At 40.6% G+C, this 21,902-nt stretch overlaps 2 protein-coding genes across 2 annotated transcripts in view; one reads left to right on the top strand and one right to left on the bottom strand.

Annotated features, from left to right (window-relative positions):
• LOC145991001 (14 kDa phosphohistidine phosphatase-like) overlaps positions 1 to 21,902 on the bottom strand; it is a 665,202-nt gene that overhangs the window by 455,701 nt on the left and 187,599 nt on the right. The gene's annotated exons all lie outside the window — the stretch shown is intronic.
• LOC145991000 (phosrestin-2-like) overlaps positions 1 to 21,902 on the top strand; it is a 343,551-nt gene that overhangs the window by 179,991 nt on the left and 141,658 nt on the right. Inside the window, exon 2 of the mRNA XM_083126651.1 lies at positions 20,252 to 20,296. Within this exon, the coding sequence (XP_082982777.1) occupies positions 20,252 to 20,296 (45 nt within the window). The remainder of the gene's footprint in view (positions 1 to 20,251; positions 20,297 to 21,902) is intronic.

The following is a 21,902-nucleotide window of genomic DNA, read 5'->3' as shown; positions in this document are numbered from 1 at the left end:
TTAACTAGGACTGGGTGATGTAATGCCACGTTACGTATCTTTGGAATTTTTAGTTGGTTCACTTTTCACTTTGTCAACTGTTTAGTGTGTCACAGACAACCAGTGTCACGGACAGTTCTGGGTTGTAACTATCCTGTTAAAAGTGGATTGCTCCAACCCAGAATTGTTCGTGACTATCTACAATTCGCGAGACTAGAAAATTTTAATAAATTGAAAGCAGATACCAAAAACCAATATTAGCTAGACTATGTGATGTATGGCACTACGAGGACAGGTACGTGAGTTCTAATCAAGCTTGCGTATACTCATATTTCAATATTATTTCATTCTTGTCAGCGCGCCTGATAGCATAGTGGTCACCGAGCTACGAGGGCAAGTCAGAGCAACGCGCTATGAAGCCGAGGGTCCCAGCTTAGATTTTCTGATTAAGGCATGGATGTATGATTGCGTTTGTCCCATCCTCATCGTCGCGCTTAACACACAAGAAAGAAGAGAGACTCAAATGATGGAATTAGACAGATAGCCACAAGGGTTGCGAATGTCTTCTTCTTCTACCTCTTCTGTGACGATGAGGGCGAATTGATGAAGTGATCAAATGGACGACGGTGAACACTTACCGAAGAGTTCCATTGATTGATTGATTGATTTGGTGTTTTAAGTCCACTTTATGCACAGTAAGGCTAATGAGGACTGGACCAACAGTTTAAAGTGGGATCCGTCCCACTATGTGCTTCCACCGGGTATCGAACCCCTTGATTACAAAGCGACGACGCGGCCTATCGAAGAGTTCGAACTTGGCGTCCTGGTAGTACGATACATTCACACTGCCACGGAGGGTTAACTTACAACTATACTCTATCCCTGGAGCAAGGCCGCGCATAAAGTAGAGAAGGAGAGAAAGCGAGTGGGCAGGAGGAAAGTGAAGCACTACACGCTGCTGCGAAGGCTGGTAACCGCAGTAGCTTCCACCCCTCCACGCAATCCCATTCCCTCCCACGTGTTCATTGGTGGAGCCATCTCACGTCACTACTTTCGCAGAGATTTGTTTTCCGTTCGTTCGCTTCAGAGATTCCAGGGACAGAGTATAACTCATGGGGCAAAACAACTCGGGCACAAACATAAAATAATAAAAACCAAAGTTCAATTCTAACAAAAGGGAAGAAGTCAAGTTTCCGAATGTACGCGAAACTAACGGGACTCACTCTAGAACAGGAACCATCTCTGCTCTAAATATTGGTTATTCAGTCTCCAATGCTCTTCCTCTCCATTGACATTGGACTATTGACAAAGTGAACCGCAGAAATGGCAGCACCTCAAATCTCTATCTCTGCAAAGTCCTTTGCGGATTTCTCTCATTATTGGTACGCGATCTGGTCTCAGAGGGAAGTGGCATCTCGGAATGCTTCTGGCATCCTCGGCATGTCCCCTTCTCACACAGTGCTTGAACATTATCGACCGACGTCGTCTCGGACATAAAACTTGTTTTTCATTTTTTATGGAAAAAGGTCATTTCTCCTCTGTATGGAGATACAAGCCCGCCAGGAAGAAGAAGACATTTGCTTCGGAAACAGTTGATGGAAACGAGCCAGTGTCCACGCAACATTGTGTTCTTTATTCACACGGCAAATTCCATTTCAGGACAAAGCGCTATACCAGAGCGGCAAGATAAAGATATTTCAGGGGATTACAGAAAAAAATCCAAAGATTCAAAGCACGAATTTTATGATAAACGCAAATAAACGAATCATCCATATTTCTAGAAAATTTGTGGCGGAAAAGTCACTCTTTGACAGTGAATCTGCCAAGTTAGATCTCCTATCATATCACGGTGAGAAACTCCGTTCGATGTTAGTGACATAACTCAGTTTTCGTAAAAATCCCTCAGCAGGCAAAATTATATCATTTTTTTTAAAAAAAAAATCACTCGCTTTACTACTCATATTATTTATGAATAATTACGTAAGATACTACCTAGTCTTACCATAAATACTGTCCCAAAGTTGTAAGTAAATAGACACAAAATGGTGAGAGATATTGTAATATCAGAATAACATGAGGTGCATGGATGCATTATGAACCAAAATCACAAATAATTATTCGAAATGGCCACCTTTAGCACTGACACACTTCTGAATTCTTCGTGGCCATGCATCAATTGAATTACGCAACACATCGACTGGAAAATGAGCAACTGCCTTCAGAAGAGACCGACCGCTTTAAACTTTCAATATTGGGATGTCTCTTCTTCCAAGCCATCTCCTGAAGCTTAGACCACAATTTGTAGTCCAAAGGTTATAGGTCCGGACTTGCAGAAGGCCAATCTGAAGTGGAAATGAAGTCTGGAACATTTGCTATGAGGACACGCTCCATTTCTGTGAAAAAGGGGTAAAAACATCAGCCAAAGTGTACCAGCAGACAGTGCTTGAGAAACGATTCAAGAATCTTACCGACACCATCTTTCATGGAGAGAACTGGAGCTTCCAGCAGGACTCAGCCCCAGCACACAAAGCACGCACTACCCAGCAGTGGTTGGAGGCAAATGTTCCTGACTTCATTTCCACGTCAGATTGGCCCTCTGCCAGTCCAGAATTAAACCCTTTGGACTACAAATTGTGGTCCAAGCTTCAGGAGATGGCTTGCAAGAAGAGACATCCCAATATTGAAAGTTTAAAGCGGTCTCTTCAGAAGGCAGCTGCGGAGTTTCCACTTGATGTGTTGCGTAATTCCATTGATGAGTGGCCACGAAGACTTCAGAAGTGTGTCAGTGCTAAAGGTGGCCATTTCGAACAATTATTTGTGATTTTGGTTCATAATGCATCCATGCACCTCATGTTATTCTTATATTAAAATATCTCTTACCATTTTGTGTCTATTTACTTACAACTTTGGGACAGTATTTATGGTAAGACTAGGTAGTTACTTTAAGATGTGTTGAAAAAAAATTGAAATTAAACAAACAGGCTAGGAGGCAAATTTAACAGAATACTTCTAAACGCAAATAACTTTCATAGGATTATTACAACTGCATCTTACTCACACCTACTGTTAAGAGCTGCCTGAAAAAAGACAAAAACACCACTCCTTAAGTGTGAGGTTCTTCAAAAGATGTTCTCCTTTGTAGAAAAATCTAATGAAAGAAGATACTGGAAAGGAAACCGACGAGATTGCCTTCTTAAGCCTGAATCACACGGAACTGAAATTCCAGTAGGAATGAATGCCCTAGTTGGCGCTGGACTGGGTACCCATTTACTAGTTTTCGCCTCACACGATACTTGTTACCGTACTTGTCGATAGACTTTTCTTCCCATAAGACATTGCGCAGAGAAGACAATCTGTAAAGATGGACGAACAATTTGAAGAACGTTGTAGAAGAATTACTGCTTTGTGCTTTTATTAAACATTAAAAAAAAGAAAAGTATGGACTAGAAATTGGCTCGGAAAATATATGGTAATCAATGCGTACCGAACAAGCTTTTTTAATTAATTCGGATATGCATAGCCTATTCATACATGAGATTCGCAGGATTCATTCATAAATTTTAAAAAATCAAACATTTAATTTAATACACTTGCAATAATAAGGATTTTCATTTTCGGCTAATCATATTTGTCAGGTACACATCTCATCGCCTTGCATAAATACCTAAATATTAATGAACTGAACACGAATGCACTGCACGTCATCTCTTTCCTTTTTTCTTTATATAGAAATTAACAAAAACAGCCAACACTCGGAAACCACAGACAAAAAACTCCCCTTTGCAAACTCACAGATTATCGTCACATGGCCAAACTCTGCTCTGATTGGCTGTTGCACAGAATGCAGTCGAGGAAAACCAGTAGCAATTAGAACATGTCCTATTCCTCCAAACCAATCAAGCAACCAGCGAGGCAGCCATCACATCTGGGCAGGTCAGTTCAGCGCCAACTAACTGGATATCCAGTTCCGTGTGATTCGGCCTTTACATTAAAATGAAGGAAGAAAACTGAAAGAGCTAGCTTGTATTCTGTTCACTCATTTCAAAAATTGAGAAAATTCTCCTTTCCCTCCTTCACTTCAATTGCCATGGCTTTGTGTAGCAACAAAGTAGCACCATGTCAAGGGGGTTTTAACCAAATAATGCTGCTTCGGTGCTCATTATAATTCATTTGTATTGTCTTCAGTTTATTCTTGGCCTTCCCACCCTGTAGCCATTAAACATCCATCTCCTCTAGAAGACAAGTGCGCAAACAGGATTATTCTAAATATGTATGAAAAAGAGAGAGACTTGAAGAAAAATGACACGCCCTATTTCCGCGGGAAACCCTGCAAGTCAGTGGGTAATTGCTTGCCAATCTTCTTACCAGAAATCCTCTTAAGGAAATGAGCATAAAGAGCCGTCCTCTGCAATGTTCTTAAGACCTGAAAGTCCTATTAACTTCTTTACACCCGAACGAGCAACCACGAATAATCCGTGGCTTCTTTGAAATTAGATGAGCTCTCCATGCGACAAATGGGACAGTTGGGGAGCTTTCAGATTTAAGCGACAAGCTACGATTGTCACTTGGAAAGGAACTTGCAGAAGTAAATGCATCTTTCGTACAGAAGTGACAAGTCAAGCTCCGCTTGTCGCTTGCATGTTACTCAGACTGGGTCGTTTTATCAATCGCATGCATAGTGTCGCCTCGGTCTGGTGGTCATGGTATGCTTTACCTTATCAGACTGGAGAGAGGGGGCCATGTCGCTTATTGCTTGTCAATTCGATGTGAAACCTTCGTGCCGTGTGTCGTTTCTTAGGTTGTCACTTCGGTCTGAAAGCTCCCGTAAATTCATCACGTGCGAAAAGGGAAATATGTATTTGGCTCAAAGACGCATAATACGCAAAGCAAATGGATCCGTAAATGAGGTTAAACGATAAGTGATGGCATTTGAAGGAGGAAAAATTTATATACAGGGTGATTATAAAGTCCCATTACATTTTTGGGAAATCGGCGACTAATAACAAAATTAATGGTACTACAATACAGAAGACACACCAAAACACAAAATTAACGCTTTTCCACATGACCTCCACAAAAGTAACACTTTTCCACATGACCTCCACAAAAGTAATACTTTTCCACATGACTTCCACAAAAGTAACACTTTTCCACATGACTTCCACAAAAGTAACACTTTTCCACATGACTTCCACAAAAGTAACACTTTTCCACATGACCTCCACAAAAGTAACACTTTTCCACATGACCTCCACAAAAGTAACACTTTTCCACATGACCTCCACAAAAGTAACACTTTTCCACATGACTTCCACAAAAGTAACACTTTTCCACATGACTTCCACAAAAGAAACACTTTTCCACATAACCTCCACAAAAGTAACACATTTGCACATAACCTCCACAAAAGTAACACATTTGCACATAACCTCCACAAAAGTAACACTATTCCACATGACCTCCATCAATTTAAAAACAAATGTCCCAACGGGACAAGGTAGCATTAAACACCTTCTCCAACATAGCCGGAGTGATCATCTCGCATGCATTTCGTATGCGTTCTTTCAGCACTGTGAGATTGGCAACCTTAGTTTTGTAGATTTGCTCTTTGATAAAACCCCAAGCAAAGAAATCCAGTGGGGTATGGTCAGGTGAACGGGATGCCCACATACGAAGAGATCCTCTTCCTATCCACCTGTTGGGAAAGGTGGTGTTGAGGTACTCTCGAACAGTGATTGCGAAGTGGGGCGGTCTTCTTGGAGAAGACCACTGTACCAAGGATACCATCATCCAACAACTGCGGCTCTACGAACATGTCGAGGTAAGTGCCTCCATTGATTGTTTGTTCCACAAACATGAATGGCCCATAGACTTTTTGTTTGGTCATGTCGAGCCAAACATTCACTTTCGGAGTGTCTCTTTGCCATTCGATGGTATCATTGGGCGGCTCATTGCCCCATATTCAACAATTATGACGATTCATATGTCCACAAACGTTGGGACACTTGTTTTCAAATTGATGGAGGTCATGTGGAAAAGCGTTAATTTTGTGTTTTGGTGTCTCTTCTGTACTGTAGTGCCAATTATTTCGTTATTAGTAGCAGATTTCCCAAAAACGTCAAGGAACTTTATAATCACCCTGTACTATCCTGGTGCTTCAAGCGTAACTACAACCGCACCATCCCCCACCCCCCAATTCTGTTTTTTTTTTTTTTCAAGTATCACAATGTTGGATAACAATCGAAAAATATCTTTTGTTCGGAATGCTGAAGGTAAAATCATTGATTGATTAATAAATTTGGTGAATTTTACATTGCTTCTTTCCCACTTTAAGCTAAGTCGCAACGATGAGGATGAGATGGACAAAGGGACGATCGTTCAGACATATGGACAGGACACATAACGCAAACTCCACAGGGGATTGTACTAGCTGCGAGTACAGGCGCCAGAGCCTCGCTTGCGTGCAATAACAGTTTCCAGGGTTACTACGTGGAATAGAGGATGACTTTTAAGTGCCTTCCCAGAAAAGAATCAATACGCTACAATTGAAGGTAAAAAATTGAGAAACTGACCAGAATTCTCGCAATTAATATACCCTCCTCACAAAAAGTTTCGAATATTGTTACATTAGACAATAGGTAATAGACACGGCCTTGAAACGCAACAACACATGGTATCTGTCTGGTGGACGTTCTCGTCTTTTCACCGACATATGCCACCATGCCTATCACCTATTGCCTAATATAATAATATTCCAAACTTTTTGGGAGTAATGTATTTAAATTATGTGCTGAACAGGAAAACTTAACTTTGCATATGCTTATAATGCAGTTACAAACTATCTATTCAATGTGCTTTGATTAAAAGAGTCTGTAGCAGCTGGTAGCAGAAATCCGCATTTTCCTCTTACACGTTCATTGCTTGAGACCTCTCGAGTGACCACTTGCGCAGAGGCGTGTCTTCGTCCGCTAACTCCAGATTTTACCGGGATAGAGTATAGGTCGCAGCAGTATAGATGATTCATTTGCTGACACACATTTTGGTTAAATAGGCGTAAGATTGTTACGTTACGAAGATGAGATTCTTGTTCTTCGCTGTGTAGGGCTTCGTAGAGCCCGCCGCATGTTCCTTTTGTACACACTACAAAGAATTCACTCTTATCGTTAACGTTGCATTTTCAAAAAGAGTTTTCCCCGCACTTAATGCAATGGTAACTTCTTACGAACTAAATTGCCGTGATGTCGCTTGTTCTCTTCTTTCAAAAGAGCGCCCGGAGCGCCTTCAGCTGCAATTGAATTAACGGAGAGAATGTACCGGAGTTCGGCGCTGCTTTTATCTCTTGGAATCGGCGTAATTGAGCTCGTTTTGCTGAGACCAGATGCTCTTTCTCTCCCTCAAGTGCAACACAAGGAGCCACTCTTGCCTTTGTATTTAATTAGCAATGCTAGGAATTTGCGTCTTTGCAAGAAATATACAAAACCCCCTTTTTAATTATAATAACTTTTTCTCTTTGGAGCCCGTAGCATGGTTTTTGTGAAGGTTCACTTCTTCGCTAAGAGAATAATGTAATTTGAGAGCGTTTTTGAAAATCAGTTTTGCGGAAGAAAATTCGAACTTGAAAGAGTGGTGAATGAATTGAATGAGCCCGTGGAATGCAGATATTTACGGAGACGAGTTTAACTCAATATGGAAAAGTAAACTTTCGATTCGAATGTATCTAATTTCCGAATTTAGTCAACTGAAAGATAAAATACATAACATGCAAGGATTTATGCTAATAATAAAGATTATAATTTATTTTACTTCGCTTGTCTGCCACTTTGGCTAATTGCGAAGATGGGGATGAGTGATGAAATGATGAAATTGATGAATGGACATTCACAAACAACCAAGCCCGACCGGGAATCGACCCCGGGTCCCTTGGCGTCGCAGCGCGATGTGCTAATCACTCGGCCACAGGGTCGGGCAGGACGCAACATAAGCCCAGAGAATAATATACTGGCTGTGAGCACAGATTCCAGAGCTCGTTAGTCTGTAAAAATGCAGTCCAGGGTGTACAACGTGGAAGAGATTAATGACTAAGACAAAGGAAGAGCTTTTCTCCTTTGTATTTTGCAGCTTTTATGGTCGTATGTGTTGAACAGTCTGCTCACGTTCTGGTCATCGAAGGGTCTGCGTTTCCCAGTACATGCATGTTCTACTGTTTTTGTCTCTTCATCTATTTTACCTTATCTTCATCGTCGTGATTCATCTTATAAGGCAGAGAGTTTTGTTAAAGAGCGGTAATATTCATGCAACTTTCATATTTAGTATTTCTTTTGAATTGATAGGCCATGTGGTCCAGTCGGTAGGGTGTCTGACTACAACGCGGGAGACCCGCGTTCGATTCCCGCGGGGTGTGATCGCACGTGGGGCTCCTCAGGCTCACTCGTCTTCTATTCAATGAGTAGCTGAGGTCAGCCCTTTGAGGTAAAGGCAGCCGGATCAATTCCAGCATGACCGAGCTGGGGAATGGTTGGGGCCCTGACTCTAGCGTCCCGATGGCAAGGTGCAATGAACAGGTTAGCACAGCGTGATACGTTGCCAGAGGTCCCGGTTTCGAATCACGGTCTGGGCATGGGTGTTCTTTGTGAGTGTCCCTTGATCAACATCATCATAATCACTCACACATCGTCGCGATTAGCCAAAAGTTGCAGAAAAGCGACGTAAAGTAACTAAATCAATCAAGCAAGCAATTTACAGGAGATAGATTTATTATGTTGTAAATCTTGGGACGTATGTTTTAGCAGTTGAGAGAATTAGTGTAGAGCATAAACTAAATCAAAGATGGCCGCATATTGTTTTTACCGTATCACGCTACAATGCCCTTCCTGTTTTTAATCATTCGTTCCATCATCATAGTTACATAGGGGAAAGAACGTAAAAATAATGTGTGTAGGAAAACAGTACAATCAATCGAAGAAATGATCAATTGAACAGATAAAAGAGAGAACACTAGGCTGGTATGGCCATGTCATGAGAATGGGAGAAGAAAGAAAACCGAAACAAGTAATGGAAGCGAGATCAGAAGGAAGAAGAGAAAGACCTCAGATAGAATGGGAACAATACCTGTCAAAGATGGTTACTAAAAGAGGGAAGACACTAATGGAGGCTAAAAGAATGACACAAGATAGGAAGAGTTTTAGCAGATGGCTGAAGGAACCGACGCCTAACAGCACGAAGGGGAAGAAGAAGTAAGTAAGTGTAGGAAAACAGAACTCTGAAGAACGTAGTATTTGTTTGAAATTTACGAAAAATTATTCCAGCCGCTGAGCTTCGTTTGGTAAAGGAGTGAATACACATCTATTATCTTTGCCCTATTTTAAGAACCTTTACTGGTCCGATGATACCATATGGTATCGTGGTGATGATTACGAAATGGATGTGCTATACTCTTATGCTTGGGTGGAAACTCTGACAAGGTCTGGACCAAGCCTGGGAAATTCACATTGTGGCTCATTATTCAACTTCTATGGCACCCAGGAACATGAAACACGTTTCATTCTCTTTGGAAACGTCCATTCTTTGAAAAGAATACTAAAGTTCGCACCCTCTCCCCAAAATAGCGGGAGAAGAGGGGGGCAAACTCCAGATTTTTATGTTTTATTCCATTGAAATTCGGGGCTCGTACAATTGGATTACTGGAAACTTTTTCTTCCAATCAGACTATGTACAAATCCCTTAATAACAATGTCAATTTAAGCCTGCTTTCCTAATGCGGAAAGATCTTTCTTATCTTTGCTCCTTGGATCATCATTGTTACTTGGTTTGCAGTTCTCGTAAATGTGTCGCGACGATGATGATTCTTCCATTGGCACCAGCTTAAATTCTTTCTCCTTCCTTGATATATCGCGTTTCAGACCTAACGGGTCATGACTTATGGCGGGAGGTTGTATTGTCTCTCCTTCCTTCATGCATCCTTCTTTCAAGTATTAATTCTCGTACTCTTCTTCCTGCCCTCTTTCCCCTTTTCTTGGGCATGTCGGCCTAACCAAGATATACAAAACAAATGTTTAGGGGCGTCTAAGTATGGAAAGACAGCGCCACCTCCTAGGCCAATCGAGATAATAGAAGGAAAAACCACAGATCGCTAACTGGAAGCGCTAGCCGTAGCCTAGTGCCGCTAACATGAAGCGCAACCGTAGACAGAAACAAACGGAAAAAAATCTGACAACCTACTCCTTGCCAGTGGTAAGAAAAAATATTCCGATCCAAAGATCACATTTGTTATCGCTCTCGTGAAACTAATTCGTCTCGCGCATAGTTTGTGTTCGCCGATCAGGCACGTAACGACTTTGGCTAATTATTCAACTTGTATGGCACCCAGAAACATGAAACATGTTTCACTCTCTTTGGAAACGTCCATTCTTTGAAAAGAATACTAAAGTTCGCACCCTCTCCCCAAAATAGCGGGAGAAGAGGGGGGCAAACTCCAGATTTTTATGTTTTATTCCATTGAAATTCGGGGGTCGTGCCCCCCCCCCCCCCCCCCAAGCTCCCCTTCCTTGGGCCGGCGTTCTCAATTGTACACGGTTGCATGCGCTGATGTCTTAGCTGCAAAACAAAAGTTATCCGAAGTAGATTTCTCCCATAGTGCCCGAGTTATAACAATTTTCCTCCAAAGACTGTTCGAATTTAAAATTCCCGCTGAGAAGCCTGCGCCAGAACGGGGTTACTTTCGTTTACTGTATAACTCAATTTCGTTCGGAAAATTACTCAGCGCACACGAGGTTAAATAAATTCAAGCGCTTTGCAGATCCAACAGATCCTCGTGTGCAGTGCATCTATTTCGCTTAAACACTCCACTGGATCAAACAAAGGACGTCACGGCTCAAAAGCCAAGAAAGTCTCGCCGCGTTTAATTTCTTTAATACAAGGAACGAAGCATGTCCCGTGTTAATCTTGCCGGATGAAATGAAGCAGAATTAACCCCTGGAGAACCCAACCCAGCGTCCGGAGGGGCAATCTGTCATCCATGGCAGCTGCACCCGAGTTTCCATGTTCTGCACTGGAAGGCGAAGCTAGCTTCATTATACGTACTCAGATAGAAATGGCAGGATTAGAAGAACTTCACTCAATTAATGGCTTCGTGTTCTTTCCGTTCTGTTCCAACTGCACGCACCCTGGTATGAGTGTTGGCGGCCTCTCCATCGTATTTCATCTTCACGACCAATCCCTCTTCTTCATTCCACTCCCCTTGTATGTTTTTTCGTCTACCACCTTCCCTTCCTTAGAACTTTCTGCCTTTTTTGTTCATTTACTCGGCTGTTCTTGTCATCATTTCTTTCTCTCGCGACATTCTGTTTAGATTTTTCTCTTGTGTATTTATAGCTTTGATTGATTGGTTTTACTTCGTATTTCTGCCACTTTTGGCTAATCGCGAGACGGGGATGAGTGATGATATGATGAAATTGATGAAGGGACACTCACAAAGAACACACATGTTCAGGGCTGGGATTCGAAACCGGGACGTCTGGCTTCGTAGCACGCTGTGTTAACTATTCCGACTTTTTTTCGTTCGCTTCCTCCAGAGATTTCCGGGATATAGTATAAGTAAACCAGTCAATGGTGTTCAGGTTATTTCTCCCGTCACAACTGCACTACCTCACGCGTGGTAACGTATGTACACTTTACATATATTGTATTGGTAATCGCTATATATCGGATCCTCTTTTGCTTAGAATAATCAATATTGCAGATCTCTCCTGAAACAGTCTGTATTTAAAGGGGAACAGTTGTAAGTGAAATGTAAAGAACAGTTGCGCTACACCATAATCTTGGTTGGCTATATCCAGTCGGCAGCACCGCATTAACAATTTCAAGACCCCATCATGGACAAGTAGACAAATCACATGAAACATTTGAAACGTCAATATTTTTTTTTTTTAAAAAAAATCTCTTCAGGTCGCAAAAAGGTCAAACATCCACTTTCGGCATTGTGGCAAAGTACTGTCCGAGTTCCCTCGGAATCAATATTTCAAATCCAGTAACCAGTTTCTGCCGCGGAGATTCGACAAAGCCCTCCCGGCCGGCTGAATCTGAAATTCGCATTTGATATCACATGGGGGTTCGAAAATTGCATTTAGAAATGTAGCATATCTAAAAATACATGCATACATTTCCTCATCGACTTCCTGTCAAGGGTCCTGGAAGGGAGGAAGCGTATGGGGGAAATAGAGCTTGTGAGAAGTGAGCAAATGGGATCTTTTCGCTTGCTCGCACGTGAAACACGACTTCCTAAAAAGAACATCTTGTTGTTAGCTGAACTAGGTGCAAAACTGAATGCCCTACTTCCTCGACTGCTACAAAAAAACTTGCAATGCCCTATCTAAGAGTCAAATATTATCTAAAACACAACTTATAGGCATCGTTATTTACTATGGTTGGCAACGTAACTATGGAGAAACAAAAGTTTGCAACCAATCAGACAACATTACGTGTTTTGGATCATCTCATTTCCTGAATCCTACATATAGCCAAGAAGCAGGGGAAAATATCCTCTTCACTTTTAATGACCACATTACTGTGAAGAAATACTGGCCGCAAGGCTACATCATGCCAAGTAAAATAAAACAAATAGAAAAATCAATATTGGAAGCAGAGGAAAATTTTAGCGGAGGAAATTCCCATTTCACTTAATTGCCTAGAGTTGTCTACATATGACTATGCCGAGCATAGGGAATGTGGTCTATAGTTAAATCGTGTCGCTTTAGGATGTTATTAATCGAACTCAGGCTTGTGCGGCATGCCTACGCTGTGAAACGTTGCTGTTGATTGGCTCGTTCCCAAGCGACATGTGTCATTTGTCGCTCCGGTCTGAAACGTCCCTAAATGCATTTCATGACTTGGGTTAGGTCGCAGGACAACGTCAAGCTGAACCACACCCACCCAAATAAATAATTTGAATATAAATACTGTCTGTTTTTTGAACGGTATTGTGTACATTCTCGTACTCACGTAACGCAAAAAATAGTTTTCATTTTAAAAATACCTTACCTTACCAACACTGAAATGTAGTTACTGACAAAAATACACACACCTTCGAATTTCTCGGAATTGTGTGAACGAACACCTTTAGTTCTATCTCGAATCTGCCATGGCGTACCATTTCCCATTCAACTATTCTGACCCACAATATCTATGAATAACAGACTAATTCCGTTGGAAAGAGCCTTTCGCCCATCTTCAATGCCCACGGACGTTAATGCCAGGGACCCGTACTTTTGTTTAACCTTCTGCCATCAACGATGGCATTTACGTCACAAGATGAAGACCAGTCTCATTATTTCTCCTCTACACGCCTGACGTCATTCCTCAAGTCGGCTCGGCCATTGTTATATCAAACAATGACCTCCTAAAGTGAGTACCTAATGACTGCGAAGACTATGAAAACAACCTCAGTGGGTTAAAGAAAACAATGAGAGAGCTCTCGATATTTCAGAGTTAAATACAACCGCGCTCGCAACAGATGAGGCAGTAAAATAAAGTTTGGGCGGACTGGGCATAATTACAAGAGTAATTGCTAGTTAATGAACTCTCTGTCATCACCAAACACGAAGGTTTATTGGCAAAGGTTCAAGAGCCTTACGTCGCCAGTCCGAGTGCGCTAAGTGCTCCGCTTTCGACATCGGCACCGAAGATCCCGGCTTCAAGTCCCGCTCTAGGCAGGGGTGAGCGCCCTTCATCGATGTCACCTAATCACTACTCATACTCATCGTCGGGGTTAGCCAGAAGTGAAGAAAAGCGACGAATAACAAAAGTACACATGCAAGAGCTTTCCACCTTGCAACTTGCCAACACACACGAGTTTTTCTTCAAATTCGAGCAAAAGGATACCTATTACACATTAACTCGATGGCTTTGCACAACACGTTGTTCCCTTTGAAAATTACATACTTTTCAATGTTAACTTCGAAATTTTACATCAAAACACAAGTTCCAATCTTGAATGTATTTGTATTCTTTTTGTTATTTAGCCTCGCTTTTCCGTCACTCTTGGCTAATAGCGACGATGAGGGTGAATGATGATATGATAAAATTGACTCACGAAGAATTCCCTTGATCAGGCCCTGAATTGAAACCACGGACTTCTGCGACGAGATCGAAAGGCGACCATTTAACGCACTCGGCCACCAAGTCGGCGCAAGTTCCAATTTTAACAAGAAAAAATAGTTGAACATCGTAATCCGTAATAACCAACGAAATAAGAGTTACAACTGCATTGCCCTCTTTAAGTGATTGAGATGATCGTCAGATAGGACAGTCGCAGCCTGTACTTATCGTAATAATATGTCCAAAGAGAGTGCAATCCTCACTGAGGTTGTGTTGCCCTTACGTGTGGCGAGGGTCCCTTTACGGCCGCAGCTTTTAACGAGAGTATTGATATTTATAGTCTTCGGGCGACAGTTAGGTTCCAGTATTTTGTCTTAGTATTGTTTTATATAAATAAGTGAGGATATACCGGGTGTCCCAGAAGTCTTTCCCTGATTACAAACTTTATTCATATCCGCTATATGTAAGGTAGAGATGTGAAAGTGGTGCCAAAATGTTGGAAAACTAACCAAGTTTTTTTGTTGCAGGCTTGAGTAACGTGGCTGTAGTGTAGCGGTGTCAGTGCCCAGAAAACCGGAAATGTTCACAAATCATGAAAAAAGCTCAGCATGTCCTCTGGTATCACGAGACCCGGTCACCAATAACAGTGCAGAGAAACTTTCAAATGTGCAGAATTCTTTCGTCTAGAATATCTGCCATCAATAAGTTGGTATTTAAAAAATGGAATTTATCTTCATTCCCAAATCCTGTCAAGTCCAAGAAACATTGTATGGAAAGATGCCACCCGATGTCAAGAGCATTAATTCCGGATTCCTTGGCACTGACACTGCTACACTACAGTCACATTACTGGAACCTGCAAACGAACAAACTTGGTTAGTTTTCCAACATTTTGGCACCTCTTTCACATCTCTACCTTGCATATAGCGGATATGAATAAAGTTTGTAATCAGGGAAAGACTTCTGGGACACCCGGTATATCTAAATCTCTTGTTAAACTCCCTGATCTCAATTTTGTTTCTATTAAGAGGCTCGTTTTCGTATTATTTGTCGGGCGCAAATACCCAACGTGCGGACACACCCATTAACTTAAAAATCAACCAATCTTGTCAATGTAAGTAATTTTCAAATTACTTATGGAGTACGTATCCCACCGCGATTGAGTAGGTCCGTGAACTATTTATTCCTTTTTTATTTTTCTGAGCCAGTATTTTTTCAACTATTTTCTGCAGTAATTTATAGCTCTAAGAACTCAACCACAGCCTACGTTTTCGTGCACCCTCTCGACAGAGATGGGCTGTGACGTGCCCAGATTTTCCTTAAGAGGTTTATGTCTTTCCTTCTTTCTAGTAGCCAATCCTATATTTTGACATCTTTCACTGCATGTGACGTTCTTTATAGGAAAGCTGGATCAAAGAGGGTCCACGCCACTGGAGATGGAGAAGCAATTATCTTTGGATGTGTTCAGTTTTACATATTCTGTTCAACGATTAAGCGACTAGTTAATTTCAAATTATTGCATTAACGACCTCATCCTTTTAATGAGAAATCTAATGGACATGACGATATTAGAACGTTTCTTATAAAACTCAACATGTGCAACCGAACATTCGTGAAATTAAAAGCGAGAGAAGTGCAAAACTGTTTACATAAATGGTAATCACATTATTGGAAATTAATGATCCCCATTAGTGTGGTGTTTGCAACAACAGTTACAGCTGACTGCATATTCAATACCAGCTAAGTGGATGCGGGAACGTGACAGACAAGTCAATCCGTAATGTGAAATTCATCTTCCTACACTAAAAAAAAATGCCATAAAATAATTTAAAATGGACTTTTAAAAATGTTCGTCTAATTAGAGGATGATGGGATTTGAAAAATAATTTAAAGCGAAGTTCTTGTGGCTGAAAAACTCATTTTATTCACAACAGACAAAGTTATCATTTCGACAATAACACATTTTGTTAGTGCCTACATTATCCGCTTTTTTTTCTCTCTCGGTGGTTTTGCAGAATCCAGTACATCAAAAGACTTTAATTACAATGGTTTTTTTTTAAAATGCCTCATCGAAAATGACATTTTTAATTCATTGAAAACCGTCAACAGCGTTGCAGTATAAATGCTTTCCTCTTACGAAGTTCCTGTCTCTGCCGCTAAACAAAATGTTATTTGCGTTGTATTATTGAAGTCGAAATTCGTGTTACTTTACTGTTTGCACAGAACGATATCTAATGTCAAGTGAGGGCTCTCTCCTTTCGTGCGAGCTTTCCCGGTGAGAGTTCCTAAGAAGTGCGGTGTTGACCTAGCATTGGAAAGCTACGTGAAAAAATAGCTAGACAACAGCAGCTATGGGACACGACGCGCTGACCAAACGTCACCCTATAGTAGTTCCTGACTTTCAGAGGGCCGTTGTGCAATGACGCTTAGTTTTTAATGTAAGTGTGAAAATAATGTCATCTGTATTTATTTCAAAACCAGATAGATCTACGTTTCCAGTGTAACCGGAATATGCTCCGTGGGTGACAATCAAAACATTGGCAAGTTCTCTTTGATTATATACTCCGTACCAGTAGACTGTGGAGCAACACCGCGCATAATGGTATAGAAGAAGAGGAAGCGAGTGGGAGGAGCAAACCAGCGCGCGCTACTGCAAACGGCTGGTAGCTGCATCCACGTTGTCCCCTCCATGCAATTCCTTTCCGTATCACGTATTCACTATTCGAGTCATCTCGGTCACTACTTGCGCAGAGCAGTTGTTTTCGTTCGCTTGCTCCACAGACTCATGGAACGTAGTGTACATGTTTTAACGAACTAATGATCATAATTTATTTCCTACTAAATTAGCATCAGAATCTAATTTCATGACACGAAATTTTATCGTTGTAGCTTTCGTAGTTTTCTAAATAGACAAATCGAGATAACTAATGCTTCTTTTATAATTATTAGCTTATACGAGTAGTATATTATACTTAGAATGTACATTTCTGCTCTTGCTGGTTACGGATATATTGCTACAATATCGATTATTGTCAATTTCTGGGTCCCAAAAAGACGGACAGATCGATCGAAATATTAAATAACGCATTGTACTAAAGTTGACGAGCTGTATCTTTGCGAGTAATCTTGACTGCTCCGCGCAGAGAAAGCTACATTTCTGTTGCTGCCACCTACTCGGTGTGTAGAATTACGCTCGCTCAATGGCCAAGGCAGCCTGATGATCCTCTCGTTGCTACTGCGCATCCACATTTGGCCTGGGTTCACCCCCAAAGATACAGCTCGTCAACTCTAGCTCCTGCCACTTCTTCGAATCCAGGAAATTATCTGTGGTAAATTCCGAGTAATCAAGAGATATTGAGTGGTTGGACTGCAGACAAGAAAACAAATGGTTGAATCAATCGGGGAACTTTTACAGAATAGGCGTTACGTAGGATATTTGCTTGTAGCCTACGCCCAACATTTAGTCTTTAGTGGGAGAAACATAAAGCAGGTTGAAGATGCATTTATTGTGTAACCCCATTATGCTCCACGGGTACTAATCAGAACCTAGTTAATGCACAACCTAGTTAATAATATTATTATAATCTTAAATAATGTGCAATCCTATGTCGAAATATTATTATAAAGAATTAATTTTAAGAAATAAAACAGCAAGGATTTTAATGTTCTGTAAATTTGAGAGGGAATCCTAACCAAACCTGACAAAAATTCCCGAACCATAAAATACAGTAGGGATGCCATACCTAGACGTTTGACGCGCCAATTGGCCACTTCCATCAGGTTAATGGTATTACCTTTATTTTTAAAACTTGTGAATGTAATTTACATTTATGATTATCAAAACACAAAGAAACTTACAAAAACCTTATATATTCTTAAGATACGGTACATAATTTTCATAAACAGAGCATTTTAAGCAATTTGAAATAGGACGTAACATCTCGCAGTTTTTATAAGTAGTCATACCGTGTCAGCGCATTGGAGGTGATGTGATCAAGAGCAGGATCCGACCGCCCCTAGAAGCTGGGTGAGCTATAGAGTCACATGCGGAGAAAATGTTGGAAAAAAATCACAACCTGAGATGGAGAATCGAACCCAGGTCTTCCACGTGACAGTCAGGCGCCCTATAGACTGGACTACGGCGGCTCCAGTTGAATTTGAGTCAACACGTCTCAAAATCATAACTTGAAACGAACTGGATTTTGGGAAACACATTTTCATCTCAAGCTCAAACTAGCCGGCCTCCGTGTCGGAGTGGTTGGCACATCACGCTACGACACCAGGAGGTCCCGTGTTCGAATCCCGGTCAGGGTCCAGGCGCTCCTCGTATAAATTTCATCACATCATCACTCATCCTCATCTTCGCGATTAGCTAAAAGTGGCAGAAAAGAGAAGGAAAATAAACAAAATCAATAAATCAGCCAGCTCTGAACGTATCCGCAGGTATTTCTCACAAGAATAGTCACGACGATAATTCTAGAAAAATCACAGAATTTCCGACACAGGCCAGAAGATCGGCACGCCGTTACTTCAGATTGGTCCACTCGTGCGCACCACAGAGCATCCTAAAGGTGAATAAAAATAGATAGAAAATAGTGACGAGGGACAAAAAAAAAAAGTTTAATTGGATTTTGCGTCGGTCGCATGGAAACTCGAAGGAAGATGTTTATTCAGACATTACGGTTGTTTACTCTTCCTCGCTCCTTTCATCCAGATGCTGCGAAAAAAGTCCCTTGCAGTCTTCTCTCCCAGGATGTAGGCTGGCGCGGATGAAAAGTGTTTTGCCACCACTGGAGGCGCTGTTTTCCCTCTGGAGTCGTGTCGCAGTATGTCATCTCTTCTTTTCTCCCTCTCCGCAATATTTAGTTTGCTGTTTTCCAAGCTTTATTCTTATCTACTCGCATTGGAGCACGGTCGATGGCAAGCGTGGCTTACTTAAAATATATATTCTAGATTTATATACTTCATTTTTTTAAACAATTTTGAACAAAATATAAAAACAGGTGAAATATATGAGAAAAATAACTGGAAAAACAAGAAGGGGGGAAAAGAAGATACAAGGTGTCTTCTACATGACCTAGATAAAATTCAAGTTTGGCACTTTAACTGGCATCTGTATCAAATTGATACACAGAACGTCTCCTGTCGCAGGCCATGTGTATCAGATTGATGCAGAACTTGCTTACAGCATGTACAGTTCCTTTGAAAACAAGCGTGTGTATGAAACTACTTTCTTGCTACGGTGTGTGTATAATTTTTAAACACACGGCCTAGAGAAGAAGAAATTTATATAAGTGTATTACAAAGGCCGTGTGCATAATAATTATACACATGATATAAATAATTCCGGCCTCCCACAAGAAAATGGAAAATTCGGACTGGCAGCTGAAGTGTTAATTCCAGGTTTGAAGTGAAAGTTCAAAAAATTCAAAGCAGAAATAATAATTTTTATATTAAAAATTAACTGATATTTACATTTTAGAGAAAAAAAACTCCAAACAATTCATTATACATATTATAAAGTATGTGAATAATTTATTAACGTTTGAAGGTTAAGTCCACTTCATGCACAGATAGGCTAATCGGGATTGAACCCACAGTTTAAATTTGGACCCGAACTACTATGTGACTCCACCGGGTGACGATGTTACCACTGCTCGATCGGGTAGGTTCATGAATAATTTATGCATATGAAAAATTGCACTCATGAATAATGAATTTCATGGGAAACAAATTGTTATTTATGCTCATTTTTTTACAAGAATTACAAAAGTATATTTTATATTGTGTAAGGACGTTTATTATGATTGACGATAGAATTCCATGAGGTCAGGCAAATCCATCGCCAACATACAATAAGTAAAGTGCAACAAGATGGAATACCTAGAGCATTCTTGAGGTGCAAGGTTTGTAGAGTAAGGAAAAAAAAGAGATCAAAACTAAGACCATGTAGAACATGGAATTATGGTGTAAAAGATATCCTGAGGAGAAGGAACATTTCAAGAAGTGAAGGAAATGACAGAACCTCGACACCACTAGGGAGACGAGAATCGGAAGAAGTAACTAACTACGTACTTTTAGATAAAAGTTACGTACACTATATATTGATATAGAGTGCGCATTTACTATTTGTGTAAACTGTATATGTTATTCTACAAATACTTCTTTTCCTCTTTTTTCAGGGGTAAACCAACGCCTGTGACGACTGACACAATGAATTCTCAAAGGTAAGAAAAGATGGGTGTATACCTCATTGCCACTTTATCACAAATCAATAAAAATAATGTATATGTTCTCTAAGTATAGACAGGTCACTTGAATGTAGATATAACGTAGGAATCCAAATAATCCGTTACTTCCAAGACGGATAAGGGATAATTTGTCATCCGCATACCTGCCCTTGGATACTTTTGTCATTCTTAGGTGTTGGGTACATTTTCATTCAAGGTATGTATCCATGACCCGAGATGCATGGATATTTTCTGCCACAATTTCAATGAATACACCTATCTATGAGAAACTACGATTAAGTTGTCGATAGAACTTCGGTACCTCAACTTCAATACACTACTTTAATTTAGCAATACAGGTGGGTTTCATGTGACGTCAGAATACGCACAGCCGCCATGTTTGTGGTCAATTTTATTTGTCGTTTGCAAGGAAATATCCACCACGTAGCGTTTTTTACATCTGCACCAACTGCACGTTTGTTTTAAATAACAAATGTCTGTGTTAGCATCTCCCGCTCTCCCACTTGAATTCCGTATGCTTACAAGAACTGGCCTCAATCATGGCTGCTCGAAGCCACAATGCAACAGTTTATGCCGTAGGTGAAGCACACCTTAGCTCTGCAGTGTAACCGCTGTCATCAGAGAGTAGCAACAGAATTCCTCACAAGGTACGCGAATTTGTTTACAGCGGCTTCGTTCCTATAGTAGACAGAGAATAGGAGGAGGTGTGGACTAAAATCCGTTTCCGAGGGAAAAGCTCTTACAAGAATAGAAAGATGTTCTTGCTACTGAGGGGGTTTAACGGCATATATTTGCGCAAAGCACTTGGACAGAAGAAAGAAAGACTGCAAAAGCAAACTTCTGATCAAATATTTAAGAACGGCAGTTCGAATCAGCTCAACCGGAAAACCAAACCAAAGGAAAAGTACGTACTTATTCCATAAAAATACACAGGAGTCCGTTAAAGTTTCAGGTTCTTCATTTTCACTTACTAACTTTCATCTTATAATGTCAACTTAAGTGGAATACCTCAGGGACTTTTATCAATGCTCGTATTCTTGTAACATTTTTTTGTAATAAAAAAAACCTGATACTTATTCTCCTTAAGACTTCCAACAGGTAATTATTCTTGTCTGATATTTGAGCTTGTTTTAGTTCATGGATGAATTTGGATAAACATAAACCTTTCTTCCCAATAGCATTCAAACAACAAGTTAACTTGGTCACAACCTTGTCCGCCAACATTACCAACTTATTTGTGGAATTCAGGTTTGATTCCCGGTGGAGACACGTTTAAGTGGTTCAGATTATACTCCAAATTGTACATCCAATTAGACACTGTGTAAAGAAAATTAAAGTTGGGATAAATTTGTATATATATAGCTATTCTTATCGGTTACCTAATATCCGTATAATCCGAATTTAGCGATGATTTCAATCTGCATTACTGTCACCTGGATTTCTCAGCTATCGTTTAAAGATAATTTTCCTAATTGACTTAATAGTGGAACCAACGTTCTATCGACGGTAAACACACCCAGGATAATAATTTGCCTCAACTGCTCGATTTCTTTCTGTATGAAGCTCAAGTTCCTTTACAGAG

This window comes from Lepisma saccharinum, chromosome 8 (genome assembly GCF_977018435.1).
Source record: "Lepisma saccharinum chromosome 8, izLepSacc3.1, whole genome shotgun sequence".
NCBI lineage: Eukaryota > Metazoa > Arthropoda > Insecta > Zygentoma > Lepismatidae > Lepisma > Lepisma saccharinum.
This window is presented reverse-complemented; position numbering and strand designations above follow the sequence as displayed.